Source organism: Lissotriton helveticus, chromosome 3_2 (assembly GCF_964261635.1).
Source record: "Lissotriton helveticus chromosome 3_2, aLisHel1.1, whole genome shotgun sequence".
Classification (NCBI taxonomy): Eukaryota; Metazoa; Chordata; class Amphibia; order Caudata; family Salamandridae; genus Lissotriton; species Lissotriton helveticus.
The window spans coordinates 493,857,353-493,878,998 of record NC_136062.1 but is presented as its reverse complement, the minus strand read 5'-3'; the positions used below and the strand labels follow the sequence as shown (position 1 = coordinate 493,878,998).

General features: G+C 48.3%; 1 protein-coding gene across 2 annotated transcripts in view; it reads right to left on the bottom strand.

Annotated features, from left to right (window-relative positions):
• The window catches only part of ARFGAP2 (ARF GTPase activating protein 2), a 138,264-nt gene that overhangs the window by 23,000 nt on the left and 93,618 nt on the right, over positions 1-21,646 (bottom strand). For both annotated transcript variants that reach the window (XM_078684472.1, XM_078684471.1), the window contains 2 exons: positions 10,234-10,374; positions 3,200-3,326 (listed from right to left, as the gene is read on the bottom strand). In XM_078684472.1, coding sequence (XP_078540598.1) covers positions 3,200-3,326; positions 10,234-10,374 — 268 coding nt within the window. The remainder of the gene's footprint in view (positions 1-3,199; positions 3,327-10,233; positions 10,375-21,646) is intronic.

Sequence of the window (21,646 nt, the reverse complement as noted above, 5' to 3'; positions counted from 1 at the left end):
AGCTGAAAAGGGTCCCCTCACTGGGTCCGAGCCACTGCATTGTAGCTTGCATGTTTCTGTGAGGGAGAAAACGACAAATTCGACATGGCACCCTGTCTGGTTGCCATGCCAACCAGTACGGCCTGTAGGAATTCACCCCTGTGGGAGGCCTCACAGCCCCAAGGAAGGCTGCACTATACCACAGGTAAGGGCATATCTGCATCAAGAGATATGTCACTACAATACTGGGGTCCATTTTCCTAATATTGTAAGTGCCAGGGAAGCCATACAAAGTATATGGGCTGCGAACTCGACAACTTGAGTTCCACAGCACAATGATAGCTTTACTGAACACAGGAGTTTTTGTCACCAAACTACTCCTCACAATAAATCGTCACTGATGCCAGTGTGGGATTTATTGTACCATGTACTCAGCGGGCACCTCAGGTGCACCCTGAAAACCTACCCACCCTGGTGTGATCTTGACCGGCTGTAGGAAGCCCGCCACCACCAGGCATGTTTCTGGAGCCCTGGGTAGAGAGCCCCTGCTCTTTGGGACCAGAAACAAAGCACATTCTGGGCAGAAGAGTCAGACCTCCACCACTGGGATGGGCCAGTGCTCGAAGTGGGAAGCATCAAAGGCCTGCCGCCTCTGTAATGCGATCCCCAGCCTCTGCAGCTAGCAGCAGATGCCAGCCCCAGGTTCACACCCCCACTTTAGGCGGGAAAAATTCTAAATAATAGGAGGTGTGCACACCTCTGCCAACCACACCCCTAAGGTGGGGGAGGAGAGGTGAAGCACAACTTTCAGTCACCGCTATCTTAAAGATAGGGAAATCCCTCCAATCAGTCCGGAGTCTATGCCACCCCCTCCAATCAGGCCTGGGTCTATGACACCCCCCCCACCTTCCCCCAGGATAGTGGCATAATAGAGGGCATAGCCACCCCAACTAAGGTGCCCATTGGCCCTACCAGCTACTCCCCTAAAACTCCTCCTAAATTTAGGTGGTACCCCAGACCTATAATCTAGATCTGCGATGAACTAAGAAAGAAGGCAACCCTAAAGAGAACACTGAAGACTACAACTGCCTTGACCCCAAGCCCTACCGGCCTGTCTTCAGCTTCTGCAACCGGTCTTGCTGCCAGCGAACTCTGGAACCCCTGGGAGGACTGCTGCCTTCGAAAAGGAATCTCCAGTGGAAACCTACTCCAAGGACTCCGGATCCAGGCAAATCCACATTTCATGCCAACTATGCACCCAATGCCCACAGCCCGAGTCTGAGTTACTCACCTGTGCAGTGAAGTCACCCCAGCGATCCGGACCTTGTGTCAAGCGTTGGTTTACCTCTCCTGCCCTCCACGACGGCGCCTGCAGGGTGAATCCAAAGGCTCTCCCCGATCACAAGTGGCTCCAGTAAGAAGATTTTGAGAGGCAGCCATGCACCTGGGCCGTAGTAATCTGAACCAATTGTGCCCCCACAACCCAACATATCTTTGCTGTTGTTGGTTTTCCTCCTGCAACCTCCGGTGCCACGCCTGTAGCCTCTCTATGCTGAAAGAAGAATCCCTACTGAAAAGCATTGGGCACCTGACGTTGAAATTGCACCCGGCCGGCCCGGTGGCGCTGGTGGTGTATGTTTAGTGCTGCTTTGTAAACCCCCCCCCCCCCGCCCCAATGCTTAACCTAACCCACCAAGATTGCCCCCTGCAACCAATCTACTTACCTGCAAGCAGTGTGGCTCCAGGCACTCCCTGGCACCATTGGAAAGTTTACAACACAGATTTTGACCTTTGCAAGAGGCCGCTCCAGAGCCTCTGGTGGTGTAGTTTTAGCATTTACAGGACCCCTGGCCCTAGCTGACTTTTGGCTCCGAACACTAGGATTGTGAGGGTAATACTTACCTGTTTAACCTGCAATATTGTTTCCCCCATAGGATAACATTGGACAGTTTTGAAAAGTTTCAAATGTCGATTTTTGAAAGTGAAAAGCATTTTTTATTAAAAAACATCCATACCTTATTACGAAGACCTTGGTCTTTAAATAAAATACAAAGTATATTTTACTAAAATTGGTGTGGCTCTCCTTGAGTCGTGTTTCCATTATTGGTCAGGTGTGTGCAATAAATGTCTTACACTCCTCTGTGTTAGGCCTAAGGCTGCTCGCCCACACTACCACTTGGGTTTTACCTGGAGCCCTGTACACTTTTGGGGAACCCCTGGACTCTCTGCACGGTATTACCACCTAGTGGCAATATCATATACAGAGCCAGCTTCCTACACCAGTAGTGGGTCCCAAGGGGACAAACTGGGCAGACACGCTGGTGATAACACAATTGTGGGACCCTGCCAGTCCTAGGGGCCAGACTGCACAATAGAAGGAGCCAGAAGCACACTGAATATCTGCAGCTGGGCCTCCTCGAAGGCCTACCTCTGCTGCCAGCATCGTAGACAGCCAAGGAAATTCTGGGAGCGCTGGTACCAGTTTAGGAATGGTTTTCGTGGCCTGAAACAACAATAGGGTGGGACCGACACGGAAGACCTTGGGCCTTCTCTTCAGAGTGGTGGGATGGGGTCCAATGTTACTTTTCTTTGTTATGCTTGGGCTTGGTTGTACCACAAGACTGAGTGTGAACTTGAGAGGTTGCAAGTAAGGTCTCAAAACCAGGGCTGTGCTTGCAACTTCGATGGAACAGGACTTACAATGAGGACAGGGATACAATATACAGCTTTACCTCACAGACTTGGATCCTGTCAGAGTGCATGAGGGCACATATTGCACAACGCAAGAGGCATGACCCTGACATGGTCACCAAGGACATCACGTGTGGGTCCATTTGTGGCATAGCTTGAAATCTATGTGTGTGTGTGTAGGCACATTGTTCGTTCCCCAACACACCTTTTTGAAATCTTTAAGAAGTGATCAGAAAACTGTCAAATATAGGTGCAGAGCTCCAGATCCACAAATGATGGCTCAAAAAGAAAAACACGGATGTCAGCATGCAGGGGTGAAGCTTTTATGTGTCTGTTCAGTCAATCCCAAAGAGGTGTAAAGTCATCACAGAGCTGCACAGCACACCTACAAGCATGTGGACAATTTTCTGATCCAATCTGGTGCTTCAGGAGCATTAGAAGGTTAATAATCTGTGATTAGAAGTATCTATCAGAAGATGGGGATGTGCAGATGACGAAAAATCATCTGTGCTTCGACTTCTCTACTCACCTCCGCATCAGACTCCCGTCCAAAGAACATGTCTGAAGAAATGGCTTTGGCACTTGCAAACTTCTGACGAGCTTCATTGGACTCTACCACAGAAGCACTGCTCTCCAACTTCCGTCGGCTGGTGGGTCTGGAAATATACAGAGGAAAATGTATGAAACCACTGCAGGAGGACAAGTGGCTTAAATGGCCAGGAGAAATGAATCACAAGGGGAAGCGACGAATAAAGACCAATTCAGTACAGAAGAAAGTTATTCAGGGACTACTCACACCAGAGATACAACGTTTTGTACTACAGTTTATCATGTTTAGTTTTACATTTTGCGTTCTCTCAACAGCTGCATCGCCAGTCCTTGCTTTGAGCTCATAAACCCCAATGCTGGAGCTGAAGCGAAGAGGAGAGCGTGGTATACCAGTCCTCTTATCGGGCCATCTGACTCTAATGTCACTAACGAAGGCTTCTAATCTTTCCTATTAAAATCATCACCACCTTCAAGTCAACTTACTACATACACATATGAATTTAAAGTCCTCATTTACCAGCTTTAGCATTGCAGAGTCTTCTTTAATCGATTAACATCATAAACTAAGTAACGATGATCTCACATATTCAAAAAGAAGCTATACAAGAGTCATGAATTATTCATGAAATACGCTTCTATTTAGGAGCGCAATGAGACTATCTTCCTCAGAAAAATATAGATTTCACTACAGCAAGTTCGAGCAGGACTATTTAAAGCTGGTTCACATTATCTTCAATGTGAAAACTGTTAAGTTAATAATGAACAGTTCTGGCACATTCTATAGTATATTAATATACATTTTGTACGCCTTGACAGCAGATTCAAAATAAATTCAAATAAGGATACTACTGTAGATCTATTTGTCGAGAAGATCTGTTTCTAACAAACAAAAAGTTAATAATTCATTTCAGCCACAAATAAAGCACTGATTTTGAGATGAGTTTTGAGACGAACATCCTGAATTTACACCCCAGGATACAAATACGTTCAGAGGTCAAACAAGAACAAGATTAAATAAATCATAAAAAATAAACTATTGATTACAAACGAAAATCTTTCTTCACTGGTGAAAAGTAACAAGCAAACAAAAAGATCAGATTCTCACACGGTTTGCCAGATTAACAATGCTTTTGGACTCGAGGGGGGGGGGGGGGGGGGGGGGGTTCTAGCGAAGGATGCCGAGGGTTTTGAAGCAAGTGGAGGATAGGGCTTTGATCTGTCGGTGCATGGTGAGGGAGGAGTAGAGTATGATGCTGAGGTTGCGAGCCTGGTGTGGGAGGTTTACCGAGGGTTGCGGGCCACCTGGTGTTGTCCTAGGCATCCTTACTTTTTGGTTAGGGATTTCCATTTTTTAGCAGGATTTTATTATTAAGTAGCAGGTGTGTAGAATTTTTAAAATCTCCTTGTTAATGAAATTGGAGGTTTTTTTTTTTGGGAGTTTTATATAGCGCGAACTAGAACCGAACCGAATCAGTTATCAGAGCGCTTTACATAGCACCAGTTACGTTACATGAGGACACTTTCATTTTTAGGCACGGGGAGATTAAGTGATTTTCCCAGAACCACAGGGGGTTTTTGGCGTCGTTACCGAGACTCGAACCCAGATCCCCAGGTCCGAGGTCGAGCGCCTTAGCCGCTAGGCCAACCCCTCTCCCCTGTTCTGTAGAGAAACCACCTATCCCACCTTCTCTCCAATTCGATGTTCGTTACCGGCACAGAAACAGTAACAGATTTTGATTCCATTTCAAAGCAACTGTGCAACGTTTTCTTTTACTGGCAGAATTAGTATTATTTGGCATTATCGCTTTATACCTGCTCCTCAGCCTAAAATATAGTTCAGCATTTGCTGTCCATTAACCTTGCCTCCAGTGAATAACACCGGACACATACTCCGAAGGGACAGAGCAAACACACTGCAATAGCACATACATCCTAAACAGATAGTTAAATGCACCAGACACACACAGTATAAACACAGACACCCAAACAAACACACTATTTTATTTATTTATTTATTTATTTTAGAGGTTTTATATAGCGCTGGCTGGACCCAGAGGTATCAGAGCGCTTTACAATTGTAACAGAAAGGTGTTTAAATACAGGTACAGTGTGTATAAGTTCAGAAAGTTGATTCAAAATTAAGCAGTCCAGATAGGATAAAGGTTACACTAGATGAAAAAGTAAAAAACAATTGCTAAACACAATAAGATATACAATATAGAGGTCGCATTTTGGAGGGAAGGTTCAATAAAATATACCTAGGAGCAAGAGGGACAAAAAATGTGAAAGAAAAACTGAAGGTCATAAGGTGTAGTATGAGACAGGAGGTAAAGGAGAGGCAAGGAGGGGAGGGAAGGAGATAAGATTGAAGGGGAAGGGAAGGAGGGGGGGCAGGAGGGGGTTCACTAGCCGTAGGCGGAGCAGCTGGGTGGGGGGATGCTGAGGAAGGCGAGGCCACTCGGGAGGTAATTAAAAGCCCCCGTATTTATTAAGGAGAAGTTTGAGTTCTTTTTTGAAGCTGGGGTAGGACGGGTTACAACGGAGGTCTGGTGGGAGGGCATTCCAAATAAGAGGGGCATTGCCTGAAAAGGAGCGTGACTGAGTGGAATTCTTTTTCTGAAGGGGGGGATAAGTAGGAAGGTGTTAGAGCTTCTCAGGGATCGCGTGCAGCCTGCTTTGGTCAATTTGATAGCAAGGTATGTTGGTGTGTTTTGGTGGAGGATTTTGTGCGTAATGCAGGCGGTTTTATAAGTGGATCTGCCTTCAATGGGGAGCCATTTGAGGGATTTGAGGGCGGGAGAGATGTGGTCAAATCGTTTGCAGTCTGTGATTAGCCTGGCCGCGAGGTTGAGCACTGATTTTAGAGGTGCCAGGTGTGTTTTGGGAATTCCGGTGAGGATGGCATTGCAGTAATCAATGCGTGATAGAACAAGAGATTGAACTGCTAGTTTAAAATCATCAATTGGGATGAAGGGCTTAATTCTCTTAAGGTTACGAAGGGTAAAGAGGGTTCCTTTGGCAGAGTTTTTGATGCGTACGTTGAGAGATAGGCGGTTGTCAAGGGAGATGCCCAAGGATTTAACTGAGGGGACAAGGGGCAGTTGAGGGCATTAAGGTCTGTGATCCAATTTTGAATGGGGAGCTGATTGTTTTTTGGGGAGAAAAGAATAATTTCAGTTTTTTTAGGGTTAAGTTTGAGGTGGTTCGAGTGGAACCAGGCTTGAATTTTGATGAGGGTGTTGTTGAGGTGGCGGATGTCAGCATGGGTTTTTATCTTATGGTAGAGTTGAGTATCGTCAGCGCATAGATGGTAGTTGATCCCGGCTTGTTTGAGAATGAGGGTGAGGGGTTCCATAAAGAGGTTAAAGAGAGAGGGAGAGAGTATGGATCCTTGCGGAACTCCTAGAGAAAAGGGGGAGGGGTTCGATAAGCAGTTTTGGATTTTAATTTGTTGAGCACGGTGTTGCAGGTATGAGACAAACCAATTATGAGTCATACCATTAAGGACGAATCGTTCTCTAAGGACTTTGAGTAGAACAGAATGGTTAACGGTATCGAACGCTGCGGAGAGATCAAGGAGGATCAATAGGCTAGATTCGCCATTGTCGAGGGAGTGGTGAATGTCATCTACAATGTTAAGCATGGCGGTTTCAGTGCTCTACCATCACAAATAGAATCTCTGCAGTCACACACTTGCAAACAAGTGCACACTGCAGAGACACTGCTGAAGGGCACAAAACCTGCAGACACTGAAGGCATGCAGACAGACACATTCTCTACAGACATACACTATGCAAACACACACACACAGATACTATCTACACACCCACTCTGAAGATGTGCACATACTGTAGTCTGCCCACCTACAGCTAGAAAAGTTTACCTTTAGCAGGCCACCCATCTGCTGCTTGGCTCGGGGATACCATGAGGCAGAAGATGTATCTAACTGAGGAGGACTCCAGCAGTGGAATGTGGATTATTTTTACAGCCCTTCATATCGCATGAGGGGTGTGAAATGCTACATTGGCAACTAAATTAAAATTAAATCTGTGTTGTCAAACTACAGCTACGGTGTGAGCATGATCTTAATTTACCTAGAACTGCAGTAAATACTTTAGAAGAGTTATCTGCTGTTTTAAACAGATTCCTTACTGCAGATTGTCAGAGGACTACCTGATTAGCCTCTGTAAATAAGGTGAGTTTCCATGCGGTTATCTGTCGGCTCCTGAAATCAGCTGCATCAGAGGAAATTAAGGAGCAAAGAGCTCAGACCCAGGGGTAAATAATGAAGGACTACTTGCCTATAGGACAAAATAGGGATTATAGATTCTTGGCCTCCAAAGAAGCCAACATGTCTGGGGTGTCAGACAATATAAATTCTTCACCCCTGTGTAGAATTGGCAAAATTATTGGGAGGTCTACCGACGCGGAGTGCGCTATTGAAGCACAACCTTATTTTGACTAGAAGTTTTTAAAAAGTAGACTTACAAAGGTGGAAAGGATGCCTTGGTCTTCTGCATAGAAATACTGAGGGTGGAAATGGGACTGACAGCCATACCTTTCTGGATTTGCTCCAATAGGTCAATTTTTCTATTTTCATTTTAAAGCCCCAAGATCCATTTTGAACATAACCAAATAATGAATTAAACTTCAAACACTGTGGTGAATTATTTCGTCACAAAAGAGTTTTCTGTTCAAGTTCTTAAGAGATACCTATAGAAGAAATTAGGTCTCTAATTAATTTGCTAATGATTAAGATATAGTTTAACAAAATTAATACACACAAAATGCTTTTCACTATGTATACATCAAAAGATTTCACTTTAATTGTTCATTTGTAAGAATGGAAGACATGCAATTTTACTTATAATACAACCTCAGTCGCGAAGTTAAAAGATTCTTTATAAATTCAAATTTTGGACCGACTATTGTAAAGTATAATATCCAGCCTCATTCTTCAGTGTTAAGTAGTTCTATCAAAAATCATGGAACATTTGCTATCAAGTTCATACATTTTTTTAATTCAATTCCTTTTTAATTAAAATGATACGTTTCAGTGTAATTTTATGAATATGTAATATTTCTCAGGGAATGTTACAAAATTAATAATAGTCAAGCCACCTGTTGAGGAGTGGGAGCTTGCGGCACTTCAGAGAGTTGTCTAAGCACTACGCCACATTACTACAATTGTCGCCCTGAGAACCTAAGCAGCGCCTCTCTCCTTTCTGCACCTAAACTTACAGAAGGAAAAATGCCAGGCGTGCTTTCTTCTTTTTGCCTTTTTTTTTTTTTTTAATTACATGCGGCACACCAGGACGCTCAGCTAACACCTCGGGCGGTATCTCGTCCTATACTTGGTGCCGACAACACATGCTACACATACTCTCCTTTCTGGTCCTTGCAATCACCCAATGACCGGGCCGGGTGTACCACCCACAGTGTGGCAAAGGGAGGAGGCAGGGAAAGCATGTCACTGTGGGAAAGAAGAGGGGCCAACAAGGGATGGCGCAGGGGTCAGAGGTTATCGCACTGATAGGGAGAGAGGGCACTGTAGAAGTGGGGTTATGTGGGAGAGGAAACCTTGAAAATGAGGGCTTGAGGGACCAATGTCTATAAGAGGTCAACGGGGATGAACTCACTGCAGGGGCACTGCAGGGCCAGAAGAGCCGAAGCCTGATATAAGTGCAGGTAGACAAACTTTTCACTACAGGGTAGAGTAGGAAAGCATCAGGGTAACTGTTCAAGGTGGGATGAGAGGGGTAAAAGAAGAGTTCACTTTCACAATCTGAACCAATGAGCGAATGCGAGGGAGAGAGGAGGCCGGAGTAACCTTTCACTACAGGAGGAGAGTTGGGATAGAACAGCACTGGAGGCTTCACGTTTCCTGCCAACGCTCTTCATACACAGCTTCTAATGGGGTCTGCATGTTCACTGTGCACGCCTCAATGGAATAAAATGTACCAGAAAGGGGAGCTACTGGGATTTATCCAGGAGTTAGAAAAAGAAGAGGCCAGAACCGCGCTTCATACACATTGTCAGAAAGGGAGATAGAATCCATTTTAGTCCCCTCCCAGCTCATGCCCCAGCAAATGTCACAACAATACTCCAGAGTAGGGCCATTACTGGCATCATGGCACACCTCATTTTATTCCATACAATGTGCAAATTCCCAAGGGAAAAATAGGTATTTGGGGCGCACTGTACCTCTTCGAGCTGTTAACAAGTACACAATAGCTGAAATTCAAAATGGTGTCTTTGGCACAAACACGGACAGGACTGCATCAATCTAAGGGGTTTCGTTTTGAACCTCATTTTGCAATCTCACAGTCAAATTTCAGCTTCACTCGTACTCACCACCGAGCGAGTGCGCTGAAAGTCAGATCTGACGATGCAAGGAGTTGCGGTAAGCCCCCACATACATCAGCGGCGAGTAAAACAATCTCAAGGTACATATTTATGTCAGTGTTCACAATCACAAGTGGAATGATCAGCAGGAGACTGCCAGAGCCAACGACGTGGATTCTGTTCACTGGTGCAGTGGACGGACATGGAGACAATACATGAAACAAGAGGATTCCTCAGCTTTTGTTTAGCAAAACAAGAGTTTGAGGCTGCCTTGTTCCTGAGTGGGCTGAGAAAGCCTCATGAATCCGGATGTAGAACTCAACAAGACCAGCCAGAGCTCAGGACAACCAACGTGGTCTTGCTTACCCCTCTTCCTTCAGCACAAGGAAGGATATTCTTAGTGTCGCTCGATAACACCACAAACTTACAACTTCAGCAGTCTTTTGAAGCGTAACTGGTGGGATTATAGCAAATTCACTGACTACTATTTGAGGTGCAAAGTTTTAGAGGAAGCATGCAAAAGACCTCATGCAATCTCCACGTATTCAACAAACACTGGGGAGAATTTGAAGAAAAAAAAGAAAGAAAAAAACAAATCCCACATGCTCACCAGACACTCCCAATTGGCTATTCCAGTGTCATACTTTGATAACTCCCCCAACTACTTACCGGTCTCTTACTGGCTGAATACTGGAGATGGTGACTTCTGTATCCTTCTCCTCCCCTTTGTCCACGGCCCCCCATGAGGAGCTTTCATTGTCCCAACGAGACCCGAATCCATCCCCCAGTGAGAACGGGTTATCCTTGTACCTGTTGGGAAACGGTAACATTACTACTGAGCAGCATTCGGATCACAAGTCAGTGAAAGTGAGCGGAGGTTCCAGTGAGAGTTAATCCCCAGAGCAAGATGCAAACAGTCATACGGGTGTGATGGAGCTGGGGATGCCAGTGAGTGAAAGAAGCACATAACCAGAGATCAGAGAAGAGAAAGCCGGTGGCAGAGGCTGACTCAATCTGCTTGGCGCTGGAGTAACGCTACAGGCGCTGAAGCGAGTGTATTTTAAATTTGGCGTGCTCTGCTGTTTTAATTGTATGCGTGTGAATTGTTTTAACACTGTATGCACTTTAAACCCTGGGCTGATTCCTTGCTCGGGGGTCACTCACCCTTGTTAAATCCCGCCCCGGTCCGCCGCGTCCACTCTGGGCGTTTGTAGCGGAGGGCGTGGAGGAGCCCTGCACTTCCGGGTTCTCTGGGGGTAGGTCAGCACTCTAGCTGACACGCCTCTCTTCATAAATGTGTTTGGGACAGCGGGCGCGCAGCGGACGCGTGCAGCGGGCGCGACGAAGGCGCGCCGAAGTGTCGCCTAAGTCAAGCCCGTCTGCGCCCGTCCGCGGCCGGCAGGGGCCTGGGGCCACGACCCCTGTGCTTTCTGGTCAATCCCATATACGTTATGAGAGACAACAACTGCTTGATATGTGCCCCTCTATTATGAAAGAATGTTTGCACACGATGGAAGCTCTAACCCTTCACAACTGTCCTATATGCCCCTTCACATTCTGTCGGGACCTTGTTAGTGAGGCTGAATCTGGAAGGGTCATTGGTGGCTTACTTAATTGTAGATCTTTAAGGAAGCACAATACTCAGATATGGGATCTCCTCTTGGAGGAGAAGATGGATGTTCTCTTCCTGACGGAAACGTGGCTGAGCGAAGATTCTGAGCCTGATATCATTGAAGCCATCCCGCCTGCATACTCTATAAATAGACTAGATAGGAAGGAGGGAAGGGGTGGAGGCATCGCCATTGTTGTTAAGGCCCCGCTCGAATGTTCCCTGGTGTCCACTCACATAGACCACTCGGAAGCCGGCCTCTTCACTCTCAAACTGGGCCCCCGGACTACCATATCTGGTATCCTGATATATAGACCTCCTGGGAATTTGAAGGAATTTAAACCCACCCTAGTGGAGACGATAGCACACTTAGCTATCAGAAAAAGCAGACTTCTGATACTAGGTGATTTTAACATCCACTTGGAGGATGAACTATCCAGGGATGCTTTAGACTTAAAGCAGGACTTGTTGACTTTACAAATAGAATTAAAAAATAAGAACCCCACCCACATACATGGCCACCTTCTAGACCCTGTCTTTAGTAGCTGGAATGGTGTGAGCGTTAAACAGCCCGTCCCTGTCCCCTGGTCGGACCACTTCCTAGTTCCATTTAAGATTCACTGTCCGAATATAGACAGTCTGAGAGGCAAAAACAACTGCTATCCCAGACGTAGATGGAAGGCCTTCTCATCTGACACCTTTGGTCATCTTCTAGAGATGGGAGGCCCTCCAGGAGGCGATGATTGTGAAAGCGCGAATAGCAATCTTGAAAAGCGCATTCTTGACGCACTAAATGTGGCAGCCCCTATTTGTCCTTTAAAGACCAAAGCCAGAGAAAAAAAGTCTGCCCCCTGGTTCACATCGGAATTGCAAATGGCCAAATCGGAATGCAAGAAGTTAGAGCGTAAATGGAGGGTTGACTTTTGCCCCCTAACCAAGAACGCGTATAAAGAAGCACAAAGGAAATATAAAACATCACTTCGCAGAACTAAAGCTGTGCATTATAAAAGCCGCATAGAAGAGGCAGAAAACTCCTCGCGTGAACTTTTTAAAAATTTTAAAGAAATTTCGGTAGTAACTAACGCCAACGCTCCTGGAAAAGACTCTGTTGAGGAATGCAACAGAATAGCCAATTATTTCTCAGGAAAGGTCAAAGATATTTATACTACGTTCTCGGGTGACATAATCAGTGGACGTGATTTCAAGGAAACTGCAGGTGCAAGCAAGGTAGAGAACTGCTTTAGAACCTTTTTAGTACCCCCTACAGAGACACTAATTAAGATATGTCGGAGTATCAAATCTGGCTCCCCCAGAGACCCTGCACCTCCGAGGGTGCTGGGGGATGCCATCCTGGTACTGGAACCTTTTTTCAGGCATGTTCTTCAAATCTCCTTTACCACCGGTACTCTTCCGGGTGACTGGAAGAAGGCTATAGTCCTGCCCATCAAAAAAAAAAAAACAATGTTAGTCAGGAAGTGCTAGAAAACTTGAGACCCATTTCTCTGCTGCCCTACCTAGCTAAAGTGGCAGAGAAAGTAGCAAATGTACAACTTATGGCCCACCTGGAGAAAAACAAACTCCTACATCCGTCTCAGTCTGGGTTCCGACCGGGCTTCTCTACGGAGACGGCCCTGTTGAAAGCGACTGAGACCTTGCGTCAAAAGGCAGACTCAGGACATACCATGGCGCTGATAATGCTAGACCTTAGCGCGGCGTTCGACACTGTAGCTCATTCCATCCTGCTACAGTGTCTGAACAATGCCGGGTTTACGGAGTCAGCGCTAAGATGGCTGAAAGCGTTCCTCACGGACCGTAGCTTTCAGGTCCAAAATGGCTCATTTAAATCCTCTGCCTTGGCACTTGAACAGGAGTGCCTCAGGGCTCGGCTTTAAGCCCTAGCCTGTTCAATCTTTACATGGCCCCCTTGGCAGAAGTGGTGCAGGCGTTTGGAGTTGATTTAGTTTCTTACGCCGACGACACCCAACTGCTGATCTCCCTGTCCCAAGCCCCTAATACAGCTGCCTCCAATTTTAAGGCCTGTATGCAGGCCTTAGCGGACTGGATGAACTCACACTGTTTAAAACTCAATGGCTCCAAAACGGAGGTTGTGGTGATTGGGGGGGAACAACTCTAGTTGGACAGGAGAGTGGTGGCCAGCATGTTTGGGCCCCACACCTAACCCCAGTAAGGAGGCAAAGAATTTGGGAATTTGGGTTGATCCCTACCTATCCTATGAGGGTCATGTTAATCGCCTAGTGGGTAAATGCTTCGGCATACTGAAAACCCTCAATCGTACCCTGGATTTATTACCACTAGAGGCACGGCGCACCCTGACTCAAGCCCTGGTCACGTCCCGCATGGACTACGGGAATGTGTTACTCTTGGGCACCTCTGAAAAAAATCTTAAACGATTACAAGTCCTCCAAAATACCGCGGCCAGATTAGTGTTGAGACTCCCGAAAAGATCTGCTTCTCTGCCTGCCTTGACCGCACTTCACTGGCTTCCGGTCAGAAAGAGAGTGCTATTTAAAGCACTCCTAATATGCCACAGAATTGTTTGGCATAAGGCTCCTTCGTATCTTTCTGACCTGATACAGACTTATGAACCCACCAGAGAATTACGCTCTACTGGAGCAGGGCTGCTAAAAACTCCCCGTGTCAGAAGAGCTAGAATGGGAGGACGTTCCTTCAGACTATTGGCAGCCAGTAACTGGAATAAACTTCCCATCAATATTAGGCTAGAAGCATCTGAAATCAAGTTTCGAAAACTTTTAAAGACCCACCTTTATAAAAACTAGACATCCCTCCGCTCTTAATTCTTAGTCGCCTTCCTTTTGGTCTCTCCTCTCCGTAGCGCGGGGACACGCCGTGAAGGCGTCACCAGGCGCTTTATATAACCCTTTATTATTATTATTTTATCCCAGAAGAGTGAAAGGAAGCAGCAAGTAGGAGCTTTAGTTAGAAAGTATGAAAATGAGCAAGAGGGAAAATAAAAAAAATAAAAAAGTGTAAGACAACAATGAGAAGGACATCAAAAAACAAAACTGGCATAGACGAGAGCTGGAGAGAGAATGGGAGGAAGAAAAATAAACTGATACACAGGACCACTTGCGCATTAATGGGGAAGCTCCAGTGTGATGGGGAGCACCAGTCCACGCGAGAGAACAAAAGACTTCCCTTCAATAATACTCTTTTGATGGATACCAAGGGAAAGTGCCTTTTTGCAGGACACGCTCCCCAAATTTTGGAGTGACGCTGCAGGTTTTTCAACTCTGTAGTGCACTGGGCCCTGCTACCCAGGCCCCCTAGAGCATGTGCGCGGACCCCTCAAAAGTGTATGCGCAATTGATTAACCCCAGACTGGCCTGGTTAGCTTATTTATAAAACCCTAGTATATTGAACACCGGATATCCAGGGATTGTAAGTGAAGGGCCACGGGTGGACTGCAGCAGTTGTTGTGCCGCCACTGTTTAGACAAAGTGACAACATGGCCCTAAGTCTGCGATTGCAGTCCAGTCAGGTAGCATCTGAGCTGGCAGCTAAACATAGCAAATAACCCTTTGGCCAGGTCAAAATTTTCCTTTTTAATATCAGTAAATCACAGCTAAGGAAGGTCCTATAAATGCATAAGGCATTGCGCAGATATTAAAAAGGACATGTCAAATGTATACCGTAATTTCCTGAAAACTCACAAGTGTGGTTTATACTGCAGTAAGGAACAGTAGTCCCACTGGCTAACAGAGTTTCACTAACTCATACGCTAAGTATAAACTTCTATACAGGACACTGAACATGGTACTTCAAGGTATCAAATTAATTGTCGCATTAAGCCAACTTATTGCTGAAGTCGGACTTAATGTAACTTTTAAGATAAAAGGTGACTTTGGAAAGTCACCACTTTGTTGCCCAAACCCCCAGAAAAACTACTAACCCAGAGACAACAGGCTGCCCTCCTTCCCACTAGGAAGTTCGAAGCCCTCCCAGCAACTGTGACCAGAGGGAGCTGTTGTTGGGAGGAGCGGTGACCTCTTCCAGCAGTATGCCTACTGGGCAGTGGCCACAGATGGCCCAGCTTGAAAGAGACCATGGTCTCGGTGAAGCACATGCAGATCATACCTTGGCCTGCAGCTCCTTTGTGTAGGCAGACAGGCTGGCATCGCCTCCAGAGGGGAAAACCCCATAGTAGAACCTGCTTTCCAGGACGCGTGCTGGGTACACACGTGGACTGAGAGCTCAGCGATCAAGGATTCTTGCAGAGAAGGGTACTCCGATTGATTATATGAGAAAGTGCCTTTTTTGCATGGTTAGCCCAGTCACTTTTTTGCCTGGTATTGATGTAGTACCAAATGTAGTGCACAGGGTTCCTGCCAATCAGCCCCCCTGTGCGAGTGCTTCTTCTCTAAAAACAAACTCCCAATTGGTACTTCAGCCGCCTGCAAGATATGCCCCTACAATATTGGGCCCATTTTACATTTTACTTACAGTATTAGGAAATTGTCCCCAATTTTGTAGGGGCATATCTGCTTACACAGATATGCCTTCACCTGTGGTATAGTGCACCCATCCTTAGGGCTGGGAAGCCTGCTAGGGGGTGACTTACCTATGCCTTCAGGCAGTGTTAGTAGGCAGGGGCACCCAGGTAGGGTGCCACGGAGACTATGTTGTTTTCTCCCTCACAGTGGCATTCAGGCTGCAAGGGCAGTCGCACGGTCCTAGTGAGGGGGGTCCCAAGGGACCCTCTTCAGCTCCCAGGCCCTAGGTACTCAGGGTACCGTTTACTAGGGACTTACAGGTGTAACTACCACCAATTGGGGGTTTGTTTTCAGGGAAGAAGCACTGGCACAGGGGACCTGGTTGGCAGGGACCCTGTGCACTACAATTGAAACCACATAAAAAACCAGGCAAAAGGTGGGGGGCTAACAATGCAAAAGAGGTACTGTCTCACACAGGAGAATTTTCACAAAGTGAGTAACCTTCAAAGTATCCATCAGAAGCAATACATGTAGCGGATCCTCCACCAGTGTCCATGTCCAAAGGCTTGGGTAGAGATTAGGGCACTAGAACTGAAGTCTGCACTGAAGCTGGTGCAGAACCCCATGCGGGCTCAAAGAGCACCGACGATGCCAGGGGTGAGCGTGCCAGAGGTAGCTCAACTGGTCACCCTTTCGAATCCCTGGAGCCCCGAAGCACGCCAAAGAGCCAAAAGCAGCCCCAAATTGTACTGTAACTTCAATAAAAGTCTAGATTTGCTACGACAAGGCAACAGATCCATAAAGTCAGGTTCATAGGTTCCAGACTGTGAACCTGCTCCTCAGGAGATCAAGAGCAATACTGTGCGACATGATGTCCTTGCACCTTCTCTGGACACTGAGAATGGCAGAAAAAGGCTGCCTCCAACTTAGACTCTTTGTGCCCTTGGTGACCTGACCTGGTCAGTGCCGATCGCTCCACCCGCCGCGTGGCCCACCCTCAGTGTGCTCGGTCTCCGTTTGCTGCCGCCGCTGCCCGTTAAGTATCTGCCTCACTGTTGCCCCTGTTCTCGTTGTGCCCGTAATAGTAGTAGTTTGCCAGTAACTGTATTGTGCCAGCTCTTGTATTTCTCTCGCCCTCTGTCTCGCCCTCTGTATTGTGCCAGCTCTTGTATTTCTCTCGCCCTCTGTCTCGTTGTGCCAGTAATTGTAGGATTGCCAGTATTTGTTCTTCTTTCGTCCTCTGTTGTGCCCCTGATTGCTTTTGTGTGACCCCACCGCCGTTTTCTCTCCCGCTGCACCACCCCGCTCCCTGCAGCTGCTCCCCCGTGGCCCCAACCCGTCCCCTCCAGCATCACCGCTCCCCTCCCCACCCCACTCCCGCCTCCCAGCTGCTCCTCCCTCGCTCCGTCCCCCCCCACTCTCCATTTATGGCAGAGTCCGCACGTACGCGCAGTGTGCACGCGCCGATTGTGCGCCGAAGGCGTGCCAAAGGCAAGCCCGTCTGCGCCCATCCGCGCCTGGACCGCGCCCAGTTCCAAGACCCTTGGCCCCCGCAGATGCCAGCCCACCCGCCGGACCTACGACGCAACCACCCTCAACGCACTCAACACCGGCCAGACCCACGGCTGCCACCGAGCCACCCCAGGACGCACCCACGGACCCTTCACCTGCCAATCCTGCAAGTTGTCCTGCATCCGAGCCTGCACCGCACCCGCCAAGCCGAGCACCAGCAGCAACCACCTGAAGTGCATCCTGCTCAACACCCGCTCCGTCCACAGACACGCCGTCGAACTCTGGAACCTCCTCGACTCCACATCCCCAGACGTCGCCTTCCTCACGGAAACCTGGATGAACGCCACCTCAGCGCCCGACACCGCCATCGCCATCCCGGACGGTTACAAGATCACCCGGAGGGACCGCGTCAACCAGACAGGAGGAGGCATCGCCATCGTCCACAAGAACACCATCCGCATCACAACCAACTCCGACGACACCCTCACAGCCGCCGAACACCTGCACTTCCAGATACACACCGACCCCAAGACCACCCTCATCTACAGACCCCCGGGACCACGCACACAATTCAGCGAAGACATCGCCAACTTCATCAGCCCGCACGCCCTCCCCTCCGCTGACTACATCCTCCTAGGGGACCTCAACTTCCACCTGGAGAACAACAGCGACCGCAACACCACCACCCTGCTGGACAACCTCGCCAACCTCGGACTCAAGCAACTGGTGACCACCCCCACCCACTACGCCGGCCACACGCTTGACCCCGTCTTCTCCTCCAGCAAGGACATCTCCTTCAGCCACGCCACCGGACTCCACTGGACAGACCACAGCTGCGTCCACTTCAGCTTCAGAAGGACCACGCTCCATCACCACCCGCAACAGGTTCCCCGCAGAAGCTGGAACAAGATCACAGCCGACCAGCTCGCCACATCCCTGAGCCAGAACCCTCCCGCCAGCTCAGCGAACCCCAACCAAGCCGCCAACAACCTCACAAGGTGGATCAGCAACTGCGCAGACAACCTCGCTCCACTGAAGACCCCACCCCCCCGTCAGACCCGGCAACAAGAAAGCATCCTGGTTCACCGACGAACTCAAGAGCTCTAAGAAGAACTGCCGAGACCACCACCACTCGCAGTCCGGTTTCAGAGCCAACCACAGCACCGAGACCGCCCTCATCGCAGCCACAGACGACATCAGAGCCCTGCTCAACAACGGGGAAACAGCGGCACTCATCCTCCTGGACCTCTCCGCGGCGTTCGACGCGGTCTGCCACCGCACCCTAGTGCAGCGCCTCAGCAACATCGGAATCCAGGAGAAGGCACTGGAGTGGATCATCTCCTTCCTCGCCGGAAGAACCCAGAGAGTCCGCCTCCCCCCGTTCAGAGGCCACCGAAGTAATCTGCGGCGTACCACAAGGATCATCGCTCAGCCCCACGCTGTTCAACATCTACATGAGCCCCCTCGCAGCCATCGCACGCCAACACAACCTTAACATCATCTCCTACGCCGACGACACCCAGCTGATCCTCTCCCTCACCAACGACCCAGCAACCGCCAGAACAAACCTACACGAAGGGATGAAAGACGTAGCCGAGTGGATGATGAACAGCCGCCTGAAACTGAACTCAGATAAGACGGAAGTCCTCATCCTGGGATCATCACCCTCCGCCTGGGACGACTCCTGGTGGCCCCCTGCCCTGGGCGGCGCACCCAAACCAACAGACCACGCATGCAACCTGGGCTTCATCCTGGACTCCTCCCTCTTGATGACCAGACAAGTCAACGCCGTCTCCTCGTCATGCTTCAACATCCTACGCATGCTACGGAAGATCTTCCGGTGGATCCCCACCGAAACCAGGAAGACGGTCACCCAGGCGCTCGTCACCAGCCGACTGGACTACGGGAACTCCCTCTAAGCCGGAACCAAAGCCAAACTTCAGAAAAGACTCCAGCGCATCCAGAACACCTCCGCACGACTCATCCTGGACCTCCCCCGACACAGCCACATCTCTGGACACCTGAGAGACCTGCACTGGCTCCCCGTCAGCAAGAGAATCACGTTCCGACTCCTCACCCACGCACACAAATCTCTCCACAACCAAGGCCCCAGATACCTCAACGACCGCCTGACGACCTACACTCCAACCCGCCAGCTACGATCGACCTGTGGAAAAGTAAATTTTGCCATGTTCTGTGTCCCTACGCCTCATCCATCATATGTTATGTGTGCATGACCAATATGCATATGTTGTTCCCCATGTCCGATTAATGACGCAATTCCAGTTGTGTCCACCTCTGGTATGTCATTTTCCAGTCCTCGTGAATACTACGAATATCAGGCCTAGGTAAAGTAACGTTGCCAGTTTCTCAGTGTGCACGTTATTCCATTATAAAATCCCCGTTTCCAGGCCTCAAAAGGGCCCGGACATCAGATTCAGCTCCTGTCTCCTGAAAGCCTCGCTGAGGAGCGATACAGCCCCCACCTGTATCCTCGACCCTTCACTTACTTCCTGCCTCGCAGTGCCCGGTGCAGCTTGGCTCTGCCTCTGAGTCTGCCAAGAGTATGTTATAGTTTCAGTTATCAGTTCAGTCCTCCTTCTCTGCATTCCTAAGTTACTGAACTGCATCAATAGTTTCCGTCATTGTCTAGCCTTCTCGTCTCCATGTTAGAGAAATACTGTATTACTGGTCATTTAATATTCTTCATCACGCACTACATGTAGAATAATGCATGGTCCAGCCTTAGAATCAAGTTAGCCTTTCCCTTCATGACTCCTAGTTTATATCAACATGTTCCCTAAACATTAGATACCAGATAGGGTTTAGGTACATGTCGCTCCGACCCTCCAGACTCTAGTCTCTGCTCCTAGCACAGAGTTCATAGCCCCCAGCTTCTCCTAGTAACACGTCATTGCCAATTTTCGCGCACCATTAGGTTAGAGGTCCCGGCTCCTTAGGTAGCCCCCTCCTATGTTTCCGCCCATTCATGACATATTCTGTTACGTTTGCATCACATGTCTATGTATACTCCCAGTTACACCTACTTTTACTGTTATCTCTCGCGACTGCTACGCGTCACGCCTTCTGCTCCACCCACTGCTACGCCTACTGCAATGTAATGCTATGTGTTTGCGCTATGTATATAAGTTGATGTATTGTTATTAAAAGTTAGCGCGCTCATCCCAGACCTAGCCCCAGCAGCTGCTGGGTCATCCTATGCAGGTTGTCCTGATCCTGTCCTTGTGCTGTAATAAACCTGCAGAAACTCCTACTACCTCGAATCTTGACTCTTATTTATTGAGCTATCTGTTATTCATTCATTCATTCAAAAATAGGGTATTATTTATTTATTTACCACATAATGGCGCCCGAACAGGGACTTGCCCTTTCCCCACGCGTCGGTGAAGCCACGCCGACCCCCTGACCCTCTGCAGCCGTGACGGAACCATACCGGCCAAGTGCAGATATTTCTGCTTCAAGTATCCCTCAGGCCCACGGAGGAGACGGAGGAGGCGGTCCAGCATCCGAACGAGACGGTGGAGGAACGCGGCGAGTCCCGACCAGAGCCCAAGCCGAGAGTCCAAGGTCCGAGGTATCCGGAGGCCCACCCGTAACTGAAGTCCGAAGTCCGTCGTCGTAGCAGTCCAGTCCCGTCCGAGGCCTTCCGTTCCGTGCTGCCCGGTGAGTACCATTGCTGGGGTAGTATCTAGACAGGGTCAGTCTAAATTGACTCCTGGTCCGTGGGTTGGTGGTACCCAAGCCCACAAACGAAGTGTTCACCTAGGTGGATACGGGTCTTGATGCGTTCCTTTATGGGACCGGTATGTTCCGTACTGTTACAGCAGTGCATCCAGTAACTCTAGTCTGTTCCGTTCTCGAGAATTCTGTTCTGTTTCTGTTTTCAGTATTTTCAGGTAGTATTCTGTTCGAACTGTTATGTTATGATATTGTTTAATGTATTTCCAATGTCGTGGTATGCCTGAATTGTTTTCCCAATTGTTATTGTTTTTCGTGTATTGTATTGTGTTCCGATTCAAGTTTAGAATGCCGCTCTTTTCCAAGTTACGTCAGATAAAAACTAGAAAGGGTTTATTAGAAGAAGCAGTTCCTGTTCCGCCTAGGGACAGTCCAGGTCACTTTATGTATCAGAAACATGGCATAAGCGCCATACTGTACCTAGATTTGTGGGTAGAGTATACCAAACAGTTAGAAGAAAAGTATAGATGGCCCGTATCGGGTACATGGGATGCCGAATGTATCATGCGAGTAGAAGAAGCATTATGGAAAAAGAAAGCCAGACAGTCACAGAAAGATGCCATCGAGTTATGGCGTAAAGAAGCGCATAGAAGAACCGAAAAGGAAGTCAGAAAGTCGGAGTTAAGTAGAGAATCCCAGGAACGAGCCCAAGAAAGAGAATTAATCGAGATAGGTGAACAAGTCAAAGCCGAACAGTCAGACAGACAGAGGCATGCCCTTATTAGGGGTA